The sequence below is a fragment of the Hemitrygon akajei genome, unplaced genomic scaffold (assembly GCF_048418815.1).
Source record: "Hemitrygon akajei unplaced genomic scaffold, sHemAka1.3 Scf000071, whole genome shotgun sequence".
In the NCBI taxonomy this organism is placed as follows: Eukaryota; Metazoa; Chordata; class Chondrichthyes; order Myliobatiformes; family Dasyatidae; genus Hemitrygon; species Hemitrygon akajei.
In genome coordinates, this window is record NW_027331957.1 from 4454909 (window position 1) to 4474159 (window position 19251).

At 49.3% G+C, this 19251-nt stretch overlaps 1 protein-coding gene across 2 annotated transcripts; it reads right to left on the minus strand.

The window, feature by feature from the left end:
- Window positions 1–1030: 1030 nt before the first annotated feature.
- LOC140722193 (uncharacterized) lies at window positions 1031–12765 on the minus strand. Of its 2 annotated transcripts, XM_073036986.1 has the most exons (8): window positions 12542–12765; window positions 11583–11654; window positions 11152–11271; window positions 6181–6297; window positions 4770–5141; window positions 3008–3150; window positions 2398–2459; window positions 1031–1876 (listed from the first exon to the last, which is right to left on the minus strand). In XM_073036986.1, the coding sequence occupies exons 1-8, from the start codon at window positions 12606–12608 to the stop codon at window positions 1666–1668; spliced, it is 1164 nt and encodes a 387-aa protein (XP_072893087.1). In that variant the 5' UTR covers window positions 12609–12765; the 3' UTR covers window positions 1031–1665. The 2 variants fall into 2 exon arrangements, with proteins under 2 accessions (XP_072893087.1, XP_072893088.1); XM_073036987.1 differs by lacking the exon at window positions 3008–3150 and having other exon boundaries at window positions 1744–1876.
- Between the last annotated feature and the right edge of the window lie 6486 nt (window positions 12766–19251).

Here is a 19251-nt window from a genome sequence, read left to right on the forward strand (position 1 = left end):
TAATATTAAAATTGTACAAGGGGTTAGTGACGTTAAATTTGGAGTATTGTGTACAGTTCTGGTCACCGAATTATAGGAAGGATGCCAACAAAATAGAAAGAGTACACAGGAGATTTACTAGAATTTCCTGAGTTTCAGCACCTATGTCACAGAGAAAGGTTGAACAAGTTAGGCCTTTATTCTTTGGAGCGTAGAAGGTTGAGGGGCGACTTGATAGAGGTATTTAAAATTATGAGGGGATTAGATAGAGTTGACGTGGATAGGCTTTTTCCATTGAGAGTAGGGGAGATTCAAACAAGAAGACATGTTAAAGTTAGGGGGCAAAAGTTTTGGGGCAACAGGAGGGGAACTTCTATACTGAGAGAGTGGTAGCTGTGTAGAACGCGCTTCCAGTACAAATATTAGAGGCTGGTTCGATACAGTCATTAAAAGATGGATAGGTTTATGGACAGGAAAGAAATGGAGGGTTATGTGCTGAATGCAGTACTGTGGGACTAGGTGAGAGTAAGTGTTCGGCACGGACTAGAAGGGCTGAGATGGCCTGTTTCCGTGCTGTAATTGTTATATGGTTTTATGGTTATATCTCTCGTTACAAAACGAATTAGAGCGTTAGGAGTTTGAGGGGATGTGGTCTGTCATTGAAGACTCGCGAATTTCTCCGGATGTTCTGTGGAGAGCGTTCTGACTTGTCGCATCACGGCCTGGTGTGGAGGCAGCAACGCAGAGAGTCGCCAGAGGCTGCAGAGGGTTCTAGACTCAGCCAATCCCATCGCGGGCACAAACCTCCCCTCCATCGAGGACATGTTCAAGCAGGAATGCCTCGGGAAGACCGCATCCATCAGCGAGGACCCCCTCTAGCCGGGAAATACCCTGTGCTCATTGATACCATCGGGGAGGAGGTACAGGCGCCTGAAAACTCAACAATTTACAAACAGTTGCTTCCCCTCCGCCATCAGATTGCGAACACTCCCTGAACACTTAAACACTCCTTCGGTATTTACATTTTTGCAGTATTTATTAACTTCCCCGATTTACGTTAACTTTACATCTTTGCACCGCACTGAAGTCACGTTGTAGTTACAGGAAAGAACGGCGAGGCCCCGCTTGGAGGGCGGTGTTCAGTTCTGGTCGCCCTCCTGTAGGAAAAACGCCACTGAGCTGGAAGGAGTGCGGGGGGAGATTTACGAGGATGTTGCCGGGTCTCGAGGGTCTGAATTTTGGTGCGAAGGCAAGCAGGATGGGACTTTGTTCTTTGGAGCGTAGGTGTAAAACCAGGGGAGGCACAGATAGGGTGAATGTACACATCCTTTTTCCCCTGGGTTGGGGTATTGTGAGCTAGTATGCACAGAATGGAGGTGAGAGTGGGCGGAGAGAGGAGAGATAGGGAATGGGGTAAGAGAGAGATAGACAAATGTGAAGAAGCGGAATGATTTGGTGAGAAGAAGGGCAGAGTGAGACGAAAGGAGGAGTAAATGGAGGGAGCGGGAGAGTTCGGGGCAGAGAGGGGAGAAGAGTGGTCTAGGTGGGGAGAGGGAGAGTAGGGGAGAATGGAGATGCGAGTAGAGGAGGAGACTGGGGTAGGAAGGAGGGGAAGAGAGGGTGGTTGTGGATGAAAGCATGGGGGATGAGGGTGAGGTAGATTGAATGCGGAGAAGTGGGGTGAAGTCATTTGATTGAAGTTGGCCCCACGGGGTGTTGACAGAGACCTCGGATCTTTTCAGGAATATCCGGGTAAAAAGGTGCCGACTTCTCGCAGATGAATCTGAAATTACTTTTGCAACTGTAACTGGAAAAGTAACTCCATCCGTGCGATTCGCACTTACTGCAGGTGGGCGATCCATGGTTCATCTCGTACAGAAGATTAGAGGTCACATTCCTGTCAACGAGGGTGAGACAATTTCAACAGAGACAAAACAGATCCAGCAGACAACCGGAGACCGTCACCAAACTAATCCCACTAATCTGCGCTCTCCCCGCATCCCCTTGTTAGCCTCTAAGCTTATCCTATGACACCGCGCTAACCCCACAGCCCCGGGTCCATCGCCGTACGAATCCCATTACACCGCTCTCCCCTACAATCCCGAATCAGCTCCCAAATTAATCCCGCAGCATTACCCTCTCCCGACAACCCTGAGTCAGTCAACAAACTAATCCCACTGTCCCACTCTCCCCACAACCCTGAGTCAGTGAACAAACTAATCCCACTGTCCCACTCTCCTCACAACCCTGAGTTTTTCTCCAAACTGATCTCACTGACTCACTCTCTCCCCACAGATCTGTGTCAGAAGTCAAACTAATCCCACTGCACGATTCTCTCCCCACGACCTCGTTTCAGTCTCCAAACTAATCCCACTGTCCCACTCCCACATCACAAAACAGCAACAGTCCAAACCTCACCTGTCTGCGCATTTTCCAATCCAATATGATACGTATCGATAGACAGCACTGGAAACAAACTTCTGTGAAATTAAATATCTTCAGATAATGTTTAGAACCAGACTCTCTCAATGCATATCTATGTGAAGGGGCGGTACAGAGAGGGAATCACACAGTGTCTGAGCTGGAGAGTGTGGTCTGAGTTTCACTCTTTGTCTGACCCCGGGTGAGTGTGAATGGACGTTGTAGAGTAGCTTCACTCTATCTCACCACAGATGTGTGTAGTGGGGACGATGTGGAGAGAGCTTCACTCTGTGTCTGACCCCGGGGAGTGTGTGTCGGGATGGTGTGGAAAGAGATTCACTGTGTGTCTGACGCCGGGATTGTGTGATGGGACGGTGTGGAAGGAGATTCTATCTATGTCTGACCACGGGAGTGTGTGATGGGACGGTGTGGAGGGAGATTCACTCTGTGTCTGACCCCGGGAGTGTGTGATGAGACGTTGTGGAAAGAGCTTCACACTGTGTCTCCAACCAGGAATGTGTGGTGGGACAGTGTGGAGTGAGTTTCACTGCGTGTGTCACCCCGGGAGTTATTGATTATTGATATCTTGTCTCACGGTAAGACATACCTTTTCCTCGTCTGAATCTATTTCGAGGAGCCTCGAATCGTGTTCTGAACAATGTCCCATCGCTCCATCATAAGATTTTAAGATCTCGGATATGAAATAACACCGGTCCTCTTTTTTGATCCAGTTATGGGGACACGTCGTCTCTGCAACTCAATAACAAGAAACCGTGAATCTCCCACCAGAAATCCCGTCGCATCAACAGGGATCATAGAATGTTAAACACCCTCCATACCGTCCCATCACACACTCCGGGGATAAGACACAGAGTGAATCTCCCTCCACACCGTCCCATCACACACTCCGGGGATCAGACACAGAGTGAATCTCCCTCCACACCGTCCCATCACACACTCCCGGGGTCAGACACAGAGTGAATCTCCCTCCACACCGTCCCATCACACACTCCCGGGGTCAGACACAGAGTGAATCTCCTTCCACACGGTCCCATCACTTACACCCGGGGTCGGACACAGTGTGAATCTCCCTCCACACCGTCTAATCACGCACTCCCTGTGTCAGACACATAGTGAATCTCCCTCCACACCTTCCCATCACGCACTCCCGGGGTCAGACACAGAGTGAAACTCCCTCCACACCGTCCCATCACACACTCCCGCGTTCAGATACAGAGTGAATCTCCCTCCGCCTCATCACACACTCCCCGGATCGTTGTGAAGCTCTCTCCACATCGAACCATCATAGACTTCAGGTATCAGACGCAGAACGAAGCTCACTCCACACAGTCACAACTCTCATTCTAGTAGTCAGAGAGCGAAGCCCACTTCTTCCGAGCAATCACGGAAATGTCAAACGCAGAGTGAAACTCTTTATGCATCATCTGTTCACACAGTCAGGGTTAGACGCAGAGTGATGATATACAGTACCCGTCCGGCCGCATCACGCACTCCCGGGATCAGACGGTTGGTGTCGCTGTTTCCTCACCCTCCCTTCACACTTTCCATGGTCGGACACAGAACGAAACTCTCTCGTATGCTCCATCTTCCGGTAATTCCCTCCCCCTCCCTTCCACAATCCCAGTTTCACTCTGCCTCCTCCTCCAGATGCCTATCACCACCCTTATGGTTCCAACTGCTTCGACTGCCCATAGTGTTTTCCCCTTACATTCCTTCTTCACCTTTCCTGCCTATCCCCTCGATGCTTCCCCTACCCCGCCCCTTGATCTTTCCACTTACTGGTTTTCACCTGGCACTTACCAGCCTTCTCCTTTGCATCATCCCCCACGTTCTCTATAGGGCCCGTGCTCCGGTCCACCCCCCCCACCCCCCCCGCCCCCTTCAGTCCTGACGAAGGCTCTCGGCAATCCAACGTTTTCTGTTCGTTTCCACGTAAGCTGTTCGACCTGCTGAGTTCCTCAAGAGTGTTGTGCGTGTTCATTTGTCCCCAGCATCTGCAGAGTATTTTGTGTTGAATCTCCCTCCGCACCGTCCCATCACACACTCCCGGGGTCAGACACAGAGTGAATCTTCCTCCACACCGTCCCATCACACACTCCCAGGGTCAGACACTAGATGTCGCTACTTCCACACCGACCCATCACACTTTCCGCGGTCAGACACAGAGTGAATCTCCCGCCACACCGTCCCATCACACACTCCCGGGGTCAGACACAGAGTGAATCTCCCTCCACACCGTCCCATCACATCTGTCGTGGTAAGTGTTGGAGTGAAAATCTCCACTTCCTCCCTCCCCGTCTCTCACCCCCTATTATATGGCGCAGTTGAATCGGGGGATACCTCCTCACCTCTTCTCATTGTAAGGTATTGGCAAATCTGAGCTTTGGTTTCTTTGATGTTTCTGTGATTCATTTCGAGCTGATTGAACTGATGACGGAGATCGTTGTACGTTCGATTCAGCTCCGAGAGATCCGCGTTCAGGACAGTAATGTTGTTTTCGAGGATAGTGAGGTTGTTGTTGAGGGCGGAAAGATTCTGCCGACAGTTTCTCTGATAGGGATCCAGGCGGGTGTTCTCGGATGTCTTGGATTTAAGGTTTGAGTTCAACGTGTAGACTTGTTTTTGATATTGGCGCTGGCTCCTGTTCATCTCATGATGTTGTTCCCTAAGTCTCTGGTAGTTTCGCTCTGAGGTGATCAGAGACTGACGAGTCTGTGATACTGAGAGTGATAGTAAAGAGTGTGTCAGTAACACGGTGTGAGGTGTGTCGGTGTCAGATGAGGGGAGTGTCTGTGTCACAGTAAGAAGTTTGTCTGTGACGAGGTCTGAGGAGTGTCGGTGCCGCGGTGTGGAAATTATCGGTGTCGCACTGAGGTGCGTGTCTGTGTAATAGTGAGGGGTGTGCCTGTGTCACAGTGAGGAGTGTGTGGGTATCATAGTGATATGCCTGTTTGTATACGTCGGTGTCACAGTGAGCGGAGTATCGGTGTCACGATGTGGAGACTGTCAGCGTCACGGTGTTGGGAGTGTCCATGTCACAGTGACGGGTGTGTTGGTGTCACTGAGCGGTGCATCAGTGTGACGCAGAGGGTAATGTCGGTGCCACAGTGAGAGAAGTGTTGGTGTCACGGTGAACAGAGATTCAGTGTTTCTGTGTGGGGAGTGAATATGTCACGGAGAGGGGAGCGTCGGTGTCACAGTGAGAGGGAGTGTCCGTGTCACAGTCAGGGGGACTGTCCAGGGCATGGTGAGGGGCGTGACGATGTCCCGGTGTGGAACCTGTCGGTGTCACGGTGAGGGGCGTGTTGGTATCCCTGCAAGTGGAACATCAGTGCTACGGTGTGGGTTGTGTAAGTGTCACGGTTAGGGGACTGCTGGTGTAATGGTGTGGGCTGGACCGTGTCACGGTGTTGGGAGTGTCGTTGTCACAGTGTGGGGAATGTTGGTATCACGGAGAGGGCACTGTCGATGTCACGGAGAAGGCTGTGTAGCTCTCACGGTGAAGGATGTGTCAGAGTCACGGTGAGTGTACTGTCGTGCACGGTGTGAGGTACTGTCATAATAATGGTAACGGTCTTTTCTATGCTATGTTGAGGGTAACGTCTGTGTCACGGTGAGGAACGTGTCGCTGTCACTGTGAGGGGCGTTTCGACGTCAGGGTGAGGGGCATGTTGGTGTCAGGGTGAGATTTTTGCGCTAACGTTTCATTCCACTCTGCTTGTTTGCGGTATGACTCCACCCGGAGACCGTTCGACTTACCATAGATCGAGAGCCCGGCCACTATCGCGATGAGGGCGAACGTAACCAGGCAGATTAGGCAGATCTTACGGTCCGGTCTATTTTCGATGTTCTGCTTCGGCTCCTGTTTCTGATCACCTGTAGAGAGCCCATTCAGCATGTGTGAGAATTCAGCCGTGTCCCACTGGAAATCCCTCCCTCCCACACTCCGCGAAACCGAAACGACCCAGGTGTCCGACCTCTCGTTGTAACACATGCCATCGAATCCCGGCAGAGTCCTGTTAATCCCCTCCGGAGGCTCCCCAACGCCCTGACATCCTTCCGATAATGGGGTGACCAGAACTGTATACAATACGCCTGATTCAGCCTAACTAGTGATTTTTATAAAGTTGCAACGCAACTCCCCGACATTTGTACTCAATGCCCCGACCAATCAAGGCAAGAAGACAGAATGTAGAACAATACAGCGCAGTACAGGCCCTTCGGCCCACAATGCTGTGCCGACCCTTAACCACTGCCTCCCATGTAACCCGGCACATTAAATTCCTCCATACACCTGTCTAGTAGTCTCTTAAATTTCACTAGTGTATCTGCCTCTGACTCAGGCAGTGCGTTCCACGCACCAACCACTCTCTGAGTAAAAAAATCTTCCTCTAATATCCCCCTTGATCTTACCACCCCTTAACTTAAAGCCATGTCCCCTTTTATTGAGCAGTGGTGCCCTAGGGAAGAGGCGCTGGCCGTCCACTCTATCTATTCTTCTCAATATCTTGTACACCTCTATCATGTCTCCTCTCATCTTTCTTCTCTCCGGAAACTAAAGCCCTAGCTCCCTTAATCTCTGATCATAATGCACACTCTCTTAACTAGGCAGCATCCTGGTAAATCTCCTCTGTACCCTTTCCAATGCTTCCACATCCGTGTTATAGTGAGGTGGTCAGAACTGGACACAGTACTCCAAGTGTGGACTAACCAGAGTTTTATAGAGCTGCATCATTACATCGCGACTCTTAAAATCTATCCCTCGATTTATGAAAGCTAACACAGATAAGCTTTCTTAACTACCCTATCTATCTGTGAGGCTAATTTCGTTCAGGGAGCTATGAACATGGATCCCACGATCCTCTGCCCATCTAAAGCAAGGACAAGTTCGGCACATCTTTATCATCCGAAGGGCCGGTGTTGTGCTGTAAGTTTTCTATGTTTTTATGTTTCAACACTGTTTCGGGTCTTGTCTCTGATAGGGTGACATTTCTTTCATTTGACCTATCAAGGGGCAACATTTTAGGTTTGTCCAGGTTAAACTCCATCTGCCAGGTCTCCGAACCGTACCTGTAACTGATCTACGCCAGTCTTCTCCGCTCTCCACATCATTGCATACCCTTACTGATCAGCTCTTTCCCTTTTCCCCCTGTAATTTCCAACTTTCGGACACATATTTTAATTTGAAAGTCTAAGCGCAATATGGTACATTTACACTGAAGTCCTCTCACATTCAGTATGGTGACCTATTTGTTCTAATTTAATCTGGACTCGTCTGCGGATCAGTGGAAACACTTGCATTCAGTGGCTCGCGGTAATGGTCCCGATCTGGGAATGGAAAAGTGTTTTCACTGAATCACTTACTGTGCAATGATGGGTTCGGAGAGCTATAATATGATTAGCAATAGCCAGTATGGTTTGTCAAGGGCAGGTATGCCTTACGAGCCTGATTGAATTTTTGTGAGGATGTGACTAAACACATTGATGAAGAAAGAGCAGTAGATGTAGTGTATATGGATTTCAGTAAGGCATTTGATAAGGTACCCCATGCAAGGCTTATTGAGAAAGTAAGGCGGCATGGGATACAAGGGGATATTGTTTTGTGGATCCAGAACTGGCTTGCCCACAGAAGGCAAAGAGTGGTTGTAGACGGGTCATATTCAGCATGGACGTCGGTCTTCTGTAGAGTGACTCAGGGATCTGTTCTGGGACCCTTTCTCTTGTTGACTTTTATAAATGAACTGGATGAGGAAGTGGATGAATGGGGTAGTACGTTTACTGATGACACAATAGTTGAGGGTGTTGTGGATAGTTGGAGAGCTGTCAGAGGTTACAGCGGGACATTGATAGGATGTAAAACCGCGCTGAGAAGTGGCAGATGAAGATCAACCCAGATAAGTGTGAGGTCGTTCATTTTGATAGGTAAATACGATAGCAGAATATAGTACTAATGGTAAGACTTTTGGCAATGTGGAGGATCAGAGGGATCTTGGGGTCCGAGCTCAAAGCAGCTGCGCAGGTTGACTCTGTGGTTAAAAAGGCGTACGGTGCATTGGCCTTCATCAATCGTGGGATTGAGTTTAGGAGCCGAAAGGTAAAATTGCAGCTACAAAGGACCCTGGTCAGACCCCACTTGGAGTACTGTGCCCAGTTCTGGTCGCCTCACTACAGGAAGGACGTGGAATCCATAGAAAGGGTGCAGAGGATATTGAGAAGGATGTTGCGTGGATTGGAAAGCATGCCTTATGAGAATAGGTGGAGTGAACTCGGCCTTTTCTCCTTGGAGCGACGGAAGATGAAAGGTGATTTCATAGAGGTATTCAAGATAATGAGAGGCATTGATCGTATGGATAGTCAGAGTCCTTTCCCCAGGACTGAAATGAGTATTAGGAGAGGGCACAGCTTTAAGGTGTTTGGAAGTTGGTACAGAGGAGATGTAAGAGTTAAGTTTTTTTTTACGCACAGAGTGATGAGTGCGTGGAATGGGCTGCTGGCGGCGGTGATAGAGGAGGATAAGATAGGGGCTTTCAGGAGACTCATGGATGGCTTCATGGAGCTTAGAAAAATAGAGGGCGATGGTTAACTCTTAGGTAGGTCTAACGTAAGGACATGTTCGTCATAGCTTTGTGGGCCGAAGAGCCTGTATTGTGCTGTATGTTTTCTATGTTTCAATGTTTCTATAAACATCGCAAACAGGAGAGGCCCTGCCGAATAAAGTGTCACAGTTACAGAGGGAGGGCAGTGCAGGCAGACGATAAGGTGCAAGGGGCCACAACGAAGTAGATCGTGAGGTCAGGAATCCATCTGATCGTCCTAGGGGGCCGTACGATAATCCGATAAAACGGGGCAGAAGCCGTCCTTGAGACTGGTGGGACGGGCGTTTGTATAATTCTCCCCGATGGGAGGGAGTCCGGTTTAGGAGCGGAGTCTATGATTATGCTGACTACTTCACCGAGACAGCAGGAGGAAACATGTGAAATGTCCATCTTTGGAGAGAGTCAGCAGGACGGCTGATGGGGGCAGTGTAGTAGTCATGATGTACAGGGGCTTCAATGATGCATTTGTTGGGCTGCTCTGTATGATGGTGGGGCCCAGGGAGATTGAACGGACCGATTTGATTGCGGAGGACCTGAAGATATAATATACGCTGACTTTAACAAGTCCAGTGACAAGGTCGCAGGATGGAAGATGGAAGAGCGGAAGGTGGGGAGAGATGACGAAGGAAATGAGCGGTGAGAGAGGGAGGGAGAGGGGTAGGTAGGGAGTTTGGAATACAGAGCATGGAGGGAGATGCACGATGGCGCGACACCCAGGGAGTGTTTCGGGCTAGTATGATCGGGAAGGGCTGATCAGGCACGGGGAGTAGATGTAATCTACCTAGACCTTAACAAGGTCTCAGATGGTAGACTGCTCTGGAAGATGATGCTACAGGAGTCGGGAGGTGACGTTTTTGATGTACAGTGACGCCGCTGTTGTTCAGTCTCTGTCGCCCTGATATAGGAAAGGACACAGAGCTGGAAGGTTTACGAGGATGTTGGACTCGGGGGAGTGAGTCATGGAGAGAGGTCGGACAGGTCGGGACTTTATTCCTTGGAGAGCAGGGGTGACCTTACAGAGTTGTATAAAACCACGAGGGACACAGGCAGGGTGAATGGGCACAGACGTTCCTCGGTTCCGGGGTATCGTGAATCAGAGGGCACAGGTGAGATAGGATGGTGTGAAGGGAGAGATATGAGGCAGGGAGGGTGTTAGAGAGGAGGAGGTAGACAGGGACGAAAGAAGGGGAAAGGGAATGGGAGGGGAGGGAACAGGGGAGGAGAGAGGTACGGATAGTGGGGCGGAGTGGGAAGAGTGGGGAGACGGGGAGAAATAAGAGCATAGGTAGGGAAGGATTTGTGTGAGATTGTTTGGGGGAGAATCGGAAACCGCGTAGAGGAGGCGTTCGGGGATGGAGAGGACCAGAGAGAGTGGGGTAGATAGTGTGGGACGATGGAGAAATGGTAGTCGAGCAGAGAGAAGGAGGAGAACGAGTATATTGCGGACTCGAGGGACTAATTTATGGAGAGAGGTCGGACCAGTTGGGACTTTATCCCTTGGAGCGTCGAGATGACCTTAGAGATCCGTATAAAACCAAGAGCGGTGAATGCGCACAGCTACTTTCCGTAGACCTGGAGAATCGAGGACCAGAGCGCACAGATCTAAGGTGAGAGTGGAAAGGGATTTAATTGGGGCCCGAGTGACAACCTTTTATTACCCAGATGGTGGTCAGTCTGTGGAACGAGATGACAGAGGAAGTGGTCTAGACAGATGCATGAGAAAGTAGGACACTGGCTACTGTGTCATGTGACCCCTCCACAATGACGTCATTACTGTGAGAGGGGAAAGGGATTTAATTGTGGCCTCTAATCCGCCCCTCCCAGGGCGCAACACACCGCACCGACTATCAAAGAGAGCTCCCTCCTCTTCACATCTCTCACGCGTTCCCTCCGTGTTATTCTCAAACAGGGGATCATTGGGGTCAACTGTACGTTTGCCCTGAGATCTCTCTACAGGATTGGAGAAGCCACCTAAACAGGGACAAACTAACAAAGATGAAACTGACCTTGATCTGTCCGGACCCGGGGACGCCGAAGGGGTCTTATAGACAATAGACAATAGACAATAGGTGCAGAAGTAGACCATTCGGCCCTTCGAGCCTTCAGAATTGACGTCATTCCTGTGAACTCTGACCTGTATGTGCAGTGGTTGTCAGCCCGCCGGCTCCCGAGGCAATGGGAGGATCTTGGTTCACATCGATGTGGGGTTCCTCTTTCAGAAAGTTCAACTCTGAGTAGGTGGAGTTCAGACCGTCTGGGAGAGAGCAAATCAGACAGATAAAGAAGTGAGTGAGAGCGGTAGAGAGTGCAGTCTCCTCACCGACCCTTCTCACAGCACACGGCGCTCCCTCTATACCGCTCCTCCCTGGACGCTCACTCCTCACGGAAACCTCCGCACCGTCCATCGAACGTTCACCGCCCCCCTCCCCATCGTCTCTCCAAAGTGTTCTCTCTCTCTTATGCTCAAACAGGCAATATTTACGGTCAACTCCACGTTTGCTCTGAGATCGCTCGACAGGATTGGACACGTCAGCTAAACACAGACAAGCCAACAGAGAAACTGACCTCCATCTGTCCGGTCCCGGGCCGCCGAGAGGGTCCTGACATTAAGTTCCGCGTACGTTACATCAGGTTCAGCTGGGTACAGAACAGTGAGAGTCAGACACAGAGTGAATTTCCCTCCAAACCATCCCATCACACATCCCGGGGTCAGACACAGAGTGAAACTCCCTCCACACAGTCCCATCACACACTCCTGGGGTCAGACACAGAGTGAATCTCAATCCACACAGTCCCATCACACATTCCTGGGGTCAGACACAGAGTGAATCTCAATCCACACCGTCACATCACACAAACCTGGGGTCAGACACAGAGTGAAGCTCCCTCCACCACGTCCCATCACACACTCCCGGGGTCAAACAGAGTGAATCTCCCCCAACACCGTCCCATCACACACTCCCGGGTACAGACACAGAGTTAATCCCCTACACACCGACCCATCACACACTCCCGGGGACAGACACAGAGTGAATCCCCCTCCTCAACTTCCCACCACACAAACTCGGGGTCAGACAGAGTGAATCTCCCTCCACACCGTCTCACCACACAATCTCGGGGTCAGACAGAGTGAATCTCCCTCCTCACCGTCGCCCCACACAATCTCGGGGTCAGACAAAGAGTGAATCCCCCTCCTCACCGTCCCACCACACAATCTCGGGGTCAGACAGAGTGAATCTCCCTCCACACCGTCCCACCACACAATCTCGGGGTCAGACACAGAGTGAAGCTCCCTCCGCACCGTCCCACCACACATTCTCGGGGTCAGACAGAGTGAATCTCCCTCCACACCGTCGCACCACACAATCTCGGGGTAAGACACAGAGTGAATCCCCCTCCTCACCTTCCCACCACACAAACTCGGGGTCAGACAGAGTGAATCTCCCTCCACACCATCCCATCACACACTCCTGGGGTCAGACACAGAGTGAATCTCCCTCCCTCCGTCTCTCTGCCCCACTCACCTGGCGAAGGAAACCGTGAGTCCGTTTTGGTGAAGTTCACATTCATGTAAGTCTTTCTGTCGTCCATTCTGTCAAAGAATCTCTGCGTCTGTGAGCTCAGAAGGGGAAGCGACCGTTGTCAGAGGAAGCCCGTGTTGACAAGTGTGTCCGAGGGACACCACCAAACACCAGATGAGCAGCTGGTAAAGAGAGGAACCGAGACAGGCGGAGGATTGCAGGGAGGAGAGAGGCTGTGGGCGTCAGATAAAATTAGAGTTAAAATTAGAGTGGCGGGGTAGAGTAGTGGGGAGAGAGAGGGGAGGGAGAGGGAGAGAGAGGGGAAATAGATTGTTAACGGAGAGAGAGAGAAGGGAGGCAGTAGGGATTGTGGGGAGAGTGGGAACTCAGTGCGATACAGATTGGGAATGGAGGAGGAGAAAAGGGGGAAATTTGTAGAGAAATCGCGAAGAACAACGAGAAAAGAGACGGCGAGCGAACGGGTTGAACAGAGGGAGAGAAGGAATAAAAAGGACAGGAGGGGACGATATGGAGGAGAGAGAGCGATATAGAGAGGAAATGAGTGAAGGAAGGGGAGGGATGAGGGAGAAGGAATTTAGATGATGGAGGGAGAAAGGTAGCGGATGGGGAAAGCGAGGAAATGAAAGGAAGGAGGGAAGTAAAGAAGGAGAGAAGGAGGGCAGGAATGATGAAGGAGGGAATGTCGGAGGGATTTATGTTACCCATAAAGAGCCTCCATTGTCCTAGAAATTTGCACCCCCCCCCCTCCCCGATTGGCTCCTGATTTCTCACTGCTCTTGACCATCCCCAGGGTCTCAAACCCTCTGTCCGCGAGAAACCATGGATCCAGGACAAAGCACTAGCACATCCAGCGAGATGAATGAACCTCCTCCCCTCGGAGAAAGGGGAACAGAGCCCAGTGGCGCCCTCTCTCTTTCCTTCATTATTCCGTGGCATTCTCACTCCATCTCTCTCTCTCTCTCTCTCTCCCATTCTACCATTCTATCCCCTTCCCTCCGCTGCATACGGACCCACCTTCCCCGTTACCTTACCCTACTCTTTCACACATCGGCTCCACACCGATTCTCCTCTCTAACAGCACCGCCCGTCGCCGTGACCCAAAAATGTCCCAATCCTCCCACCCACTGCACCCCGACCAGGAAACTCCCTGCATTTTCGGTCCCGTCCCTTCCGCATTTCCAGCGATGGTGGATGGGGGAGAGATTAGATAACATGTGGCCCTGGACAGCCGGCCATCTGCCTACTGCGCCCTCCTCTCTCTAAATCTCCCAATAACCGGCAACCCCCCACCCCTCCTTCGATGGTTTCGTCTCTCCTCGAACAACACCCTCCCTCACTTCCCGCTCTCCACCCCACCGGAACACATTCTCCCGGGGTCAAACACAAAGTGTAGCTCCCTCCACACCGTCCCATCACAGGTCAGAAAAAATAGACAGTACACATTATGTGCAGGAGTAGGCTATTCGGCCCTTCGAGCAAGCACCACCATTCAATGTGATCATGGCTGATCATCGACAATCAGTACCCCATTCTTGCCTTCCCCCCCCCCCCATATCCCTTGACTCCGCCAACTTCATGTGCTCTATCTAACTCTTTCTTGAAAGCACCCAGAGAATTGACCTCCACTGCCTTCTGAGGCAGAGCATTCCACAGATCCACAACCCTCTGGGTGAAAAAGTTTTCTTTTCTGAAATCCGTTCTAAATGGCCTACCCCTAATTCCTAAACTTAACCTCTGGTTCCGGACTTCGACAACATCGGGAACACGTTTCCTGCATCTAGCGTGTCCAATCCCTTAATAAGCTTATATGTTTCAGTCAGATCCCCTCTCATCCTTCTAAATTCCAGTGTTTACATGCTCAGTCACTCCAATCTTTCAACATAAACAGAGTGAAGCTCCCTCCAGACCGCACAGTCACACATTCCCCGGGTCAGACAATAAAAAAGCTTCCTCCACAACATAGTATTACACACTCCCGGAGTGAGACACAAAGTGAAGCTCCCTCCGCACCGTCCCATCGTACACGCCGGGATCAGACTCACAGTGAATCTCCTTCCACACCGTCCAATTACACACTCCCGGGGTCAGACTCACAGTGAATCTCCTTCCACACCGTCCCATCACACACTCCCGGGATCAGACTCACAGTGAATCTCCTTCCACACCGTCCCATCATACACTCCCGGGGTCAGAGACAGAATGAAGCTTCCTCCACACCATCGCATCACCCTCCATACCGACCCGTTGCTTCACGTTGTTTGTCAATGAAATGTACACGTTTGCTGAGGGGTGAGGTCATAGTTTCTTAACTACCCTACCTTACAGGTCTACCTGTCACATGTAGGCAGGGTAGCTAAGAAAGTTTATGGGGTGTTAGCTTTCATAATTCGAGGGATAGAATTTAAGAGTCGCGAGGTAATGATGCAGCTCTGTAAAGCTCTGGTTAGGCCACACTTGGAGTACTGTGCCCAGTTCTGGTCGTCTCAGTGTGGGAAGGATGTGGAAGCACTGGAAAGGGTACAGCGGAGATTTACCATGATGATGCCTGATTTAGAGAGAATGGATTATTAACAGAGATTAAGGGAGCTAGGGCTCTTTGGAGAGAAGGAGGATGAGAGGAGACATGATAGAGGTATACAAGACATTAAGAAGAATAGATAAAGTGGACAGCCAGCGCCTCTCCCCCAGGGCACCACTGCTCAATACAAGATGTCATGGCTTTAAGGTAAGTGGTGGGAAGTTCAAGGTGGATTTTAAAATCTGTCAGTTGTGGAGACAGATACATTAGTGAAATTTAAGAGATCACTAGACTGGTATATGGAGGAATTTAAGTTGGTTGGTTATATGGGAGGCGGGATTTAAAGTTCTGCACAACATTGTGGGCCGAAGGGCCGGTACTGTGCTGTACTGCTGTATGTTCTATGTTCTGTAGTTTTAAGGTGCTTGGATGGTGGTACAAGGGGTTGACGGAGAAATGCTTTTCACACAGAGAATGTGGCTTGCCACAGAGCGAGAATGCACTTCCAGTGATGGTGTTCGAGCCGGATTCAATGGGGTTTTTTAATTGTCTCTATTCATTTAGATAGGAACTTTGTTCTATGATTGTATTAATGCAATTGACCCCTACGCCTACTTACGTTTCATCTGCAAACTTTGCCACAAAGCCATCTGTTCCACTCAGCATTGAAAATCAATGTGAGAAGTAGTGGTCTCAACACAGTCCCCCTGAGTAAAACCACCCGTCACTGGCAGCCAACCGGAGAAGGCCCATTTTATTCCCACTCGCTGCCTCCTGCAGGTCAGACATTCCTCAATCCATGTCTGTGTCTTTCCGGTAACCCCATGGGATTATGTCTTGTTAAGCAACCTCATTCATGGCACTTTTCCAAATGCGTTCTGGAAATCCAGTAAAAGACATCAACTGCCTGTCCTTTGTCCACCCTGCTGGTTACTTCCTCAAAGAACTCTAACAGATTTGTCGGTATAATTTCCCCTGACAGAAGCCAGCTGACTTTGACTAATTTTAGCATTAGTCACCAAGTGCTTCGCAACCACAAATTTATTAAAAGACTCCAACACTCTCCCAATCGCTGAGGTTAAGCTAAGTGGAAACATAGAAACCCTACAGCACAATACAGGCTCTTCAGCCCACAAAGTTATTCCGAACATGTACCTACCTCAGAAATTAGTAGGCTTACCCATAGACCTCTATTTTACTAAGCTCCGTGTAGCTATCTAAAAGCCCCTTAAAAGCCCCTATCCTATCTGCCTCCACCACTGTTGCCGGCAGCCCATTCCACGCAATCCCCACTCTCTGAGTAAAGGAAATTACTCCTGACATCACCTCTGCACTTACTCCCCAGCATCTTAAACCTGTGTCCTCTTGTGGCAACCATTTCAGCTCTTGGTACAAAAGCCACTGACTATCTACAGAATCAATGCTTCTCTTAATTTTGTACACCTCTATTATGTCACCTGTCATTCTACTTCGCTTCAAGGAGAAAAGACCGAGCTCACTCAACCTATTCTCATCAGGCATGCTCCCCAATGCAGGCAAAATCCTTGTAAATCTCCTCTGCACCCTTTCTATGGCTTCCACATCCTTCCTGTTGTAAGGCCAACTGAACTGAGCACAGTACTCCAAGTGGGGTCTGACCAGGTTCCTATATAACTGTAACATTACCTCTCGGCTCCTAAATTCAATTCCACGATTGGTGAAGGCCAGTACACCATAACACTACTTAACCACAAAGTCGACATGCGGGTCAGCTTTAAGTGTCCGATGGTCTCGGACTCGAAGATCCCTCTGATCCTCCACACTGCCAAGAGTCTTAACAATCATACCATATTCGGACATCATATTTGACCTTCCAAAGTGAGCTATTGCACACTGATCTGGGTTAAACTCCAACTGCCACTTCTAATCCCATTTTTTCATCCTATTAATGTCCCGCTGTAACCTCTGACAACCCACGACAGTATCCACAACACGTCCAACCTCAGTGACATGAGCGAATTTGCTAATTCATCTTTGCACATACTCATCCAGGTCATTTATAAAAAATTACGAAGAGTAGGGGTCCAGAACAGATCCCTGAGACACTCCACTGGAGACCAAACACTGGAGACCATATGACCCGTCTACAACCACTGTTTGTCTTCTGTGGGCAATCCAGTTCTGGATCCACAGAGCAATGTCCCCTTGGATGCTATGATTCCTCATTTTCTCAGCAAGCCTTGTATGGGGTACCTTATCAAATTCCTTGCTGATATCCATATAGACTGCATCTACTACTCTTCCATCATCAATGTGTTTAGTCAAATCCTCAAAAAATTCAATCAGGCTCGTAAGGCTCTGCCTGCCCTTGGCAAGGCAGTGATAACTACACCTAATCATATTATACCCCTCCAAAAGCTCATAAATCCTGCCTCTCAGGATCTTCTCCATCAATTTACCAACCAGTGAGCTAAGACTCAGTGGTCTATAATTTCCTGGGCTATCTCTATTCCCTTTCTTGAATGAAGGAACAACATCCGCAACACTCCAATTCTCCAGAAACTCTCTCGTCCCTATTTATGATGCGAAGATCATCGGCAGAGGCTCAGCAATCTCCTCCTTCAACTCCCAGCGTAGCCTGGGTTACATTTCGTCCGGTTCTGGCGTCTAATCCAACTTGATGCTTTCCAAAAGCTCCAGGACATGCTTAAGCTTTTCTGTCTTTTGCAAGCCATCACTTCAATCACTAAGTCCCTCTTTCCACAGTGAATACTGAAGTGAAGTGTTCATGAAGTACCTCTGCTATTTCCTCCGGTTCCATTACACTTTCCCACTGTCACACTTGATAGGTCCTATTCTTTCACTTCTTATCCTCTTGTTCTTCACAAAGCTGTAAAATGTGTTGGGGGTTTCCTTAATTCTGTCCGCGAAGGCCTTCTCATATCCCGTTCTGCTATGCAAATTTCCTTCTACGCTCCTTCCTAGTAGCCTTATAATTTTCTAGATCTCTAAAATTACCTAGCTCTCTGAACCTTTTGTAAACTTCTCTTCTTGATTGGATTTATTACAGCCTTTTTACACCACGCTTCCTCTATCCTACCATAACCTCCCTGTCTCAGTGGAACGTGCCTATACAGAAATCTACACAATTATCCCCTGAACATTTGCCACATTTCTTACGTACTTTTTCCTGAGAACATCTGGTTCCAACTTAAACCTCCAGTGTCCTGCCTGATAGTATCATAATTCATTTAAATCCAATTAAACGCTTTTCTAAATCGTCTGTTCCTATCTCTCTCCAATGCTGTTGTAAAGGAGATAGAATTATGATCACTATCTTCAAAATGTTCTCCCACTGAGAGATCTGACACCTGACTAGGTACATTTTTCAAAACCAAATCAAGTACAGCCTCTCCTGTTGTAGGCCTATCTGTCAAGAAACCTTCCTGAAGACACATAACAAACTTTACCCCATCTAAACCACATGCTCTAGGGAGATTCCAATTCATATTTTGGAATTTAAAAACTGCCATCACGACAACTCTATTATTACACATTTCCAGTATCTGTTTCGAAATCTGCATCCTCGATATTCCTGTTACTATTAGGCGGCCTATATAAAAAAACAAGTAAAGTTATCGACCCCTTCCTATTCCTAACCTCCACTCACAGAGAATCCATAGAGAATCCCTCCATGGCGTCCACCATTCCTGCAGCGGTGACGCTATCAATGATCAACATTGCCACGCCCCCACCGCAATTGCCTCCCTCTCTGTCCTTTCTGAGACATCTAAAACCTGGCACTTGAAGTAACCATTCCTGTCCCTGAGCCATCCATATCTCTGTCATGGGTCACCACTTCATATCTCCAATAGTGATCCACTCTCTAAGATTATCCGCTTTATTCAAAGCACCCTTGCGTTAATACAGACTCATCTCAAGCCTGCGGTTTAAGCGCAACCCAACTCTATCATCTGCCTAACCTCCCTCTCGCACTGTCTACAAGCTTTCTCCATTTGTGAGCTAACCTCCTCTTCCCCAATCCTTCAGTTCAGTTCCCACCCCCGAAGCACTCTAGTTTAGTGAAGGGACGGTTTGGAGTGAGATTCACTCTGTGTCTAATTCCGGGAGTGTGTGATGGGACGGTGTGGAGGGAAATTCACATTGCGTCTGTTCCCGTAATTGTGTGATGAGA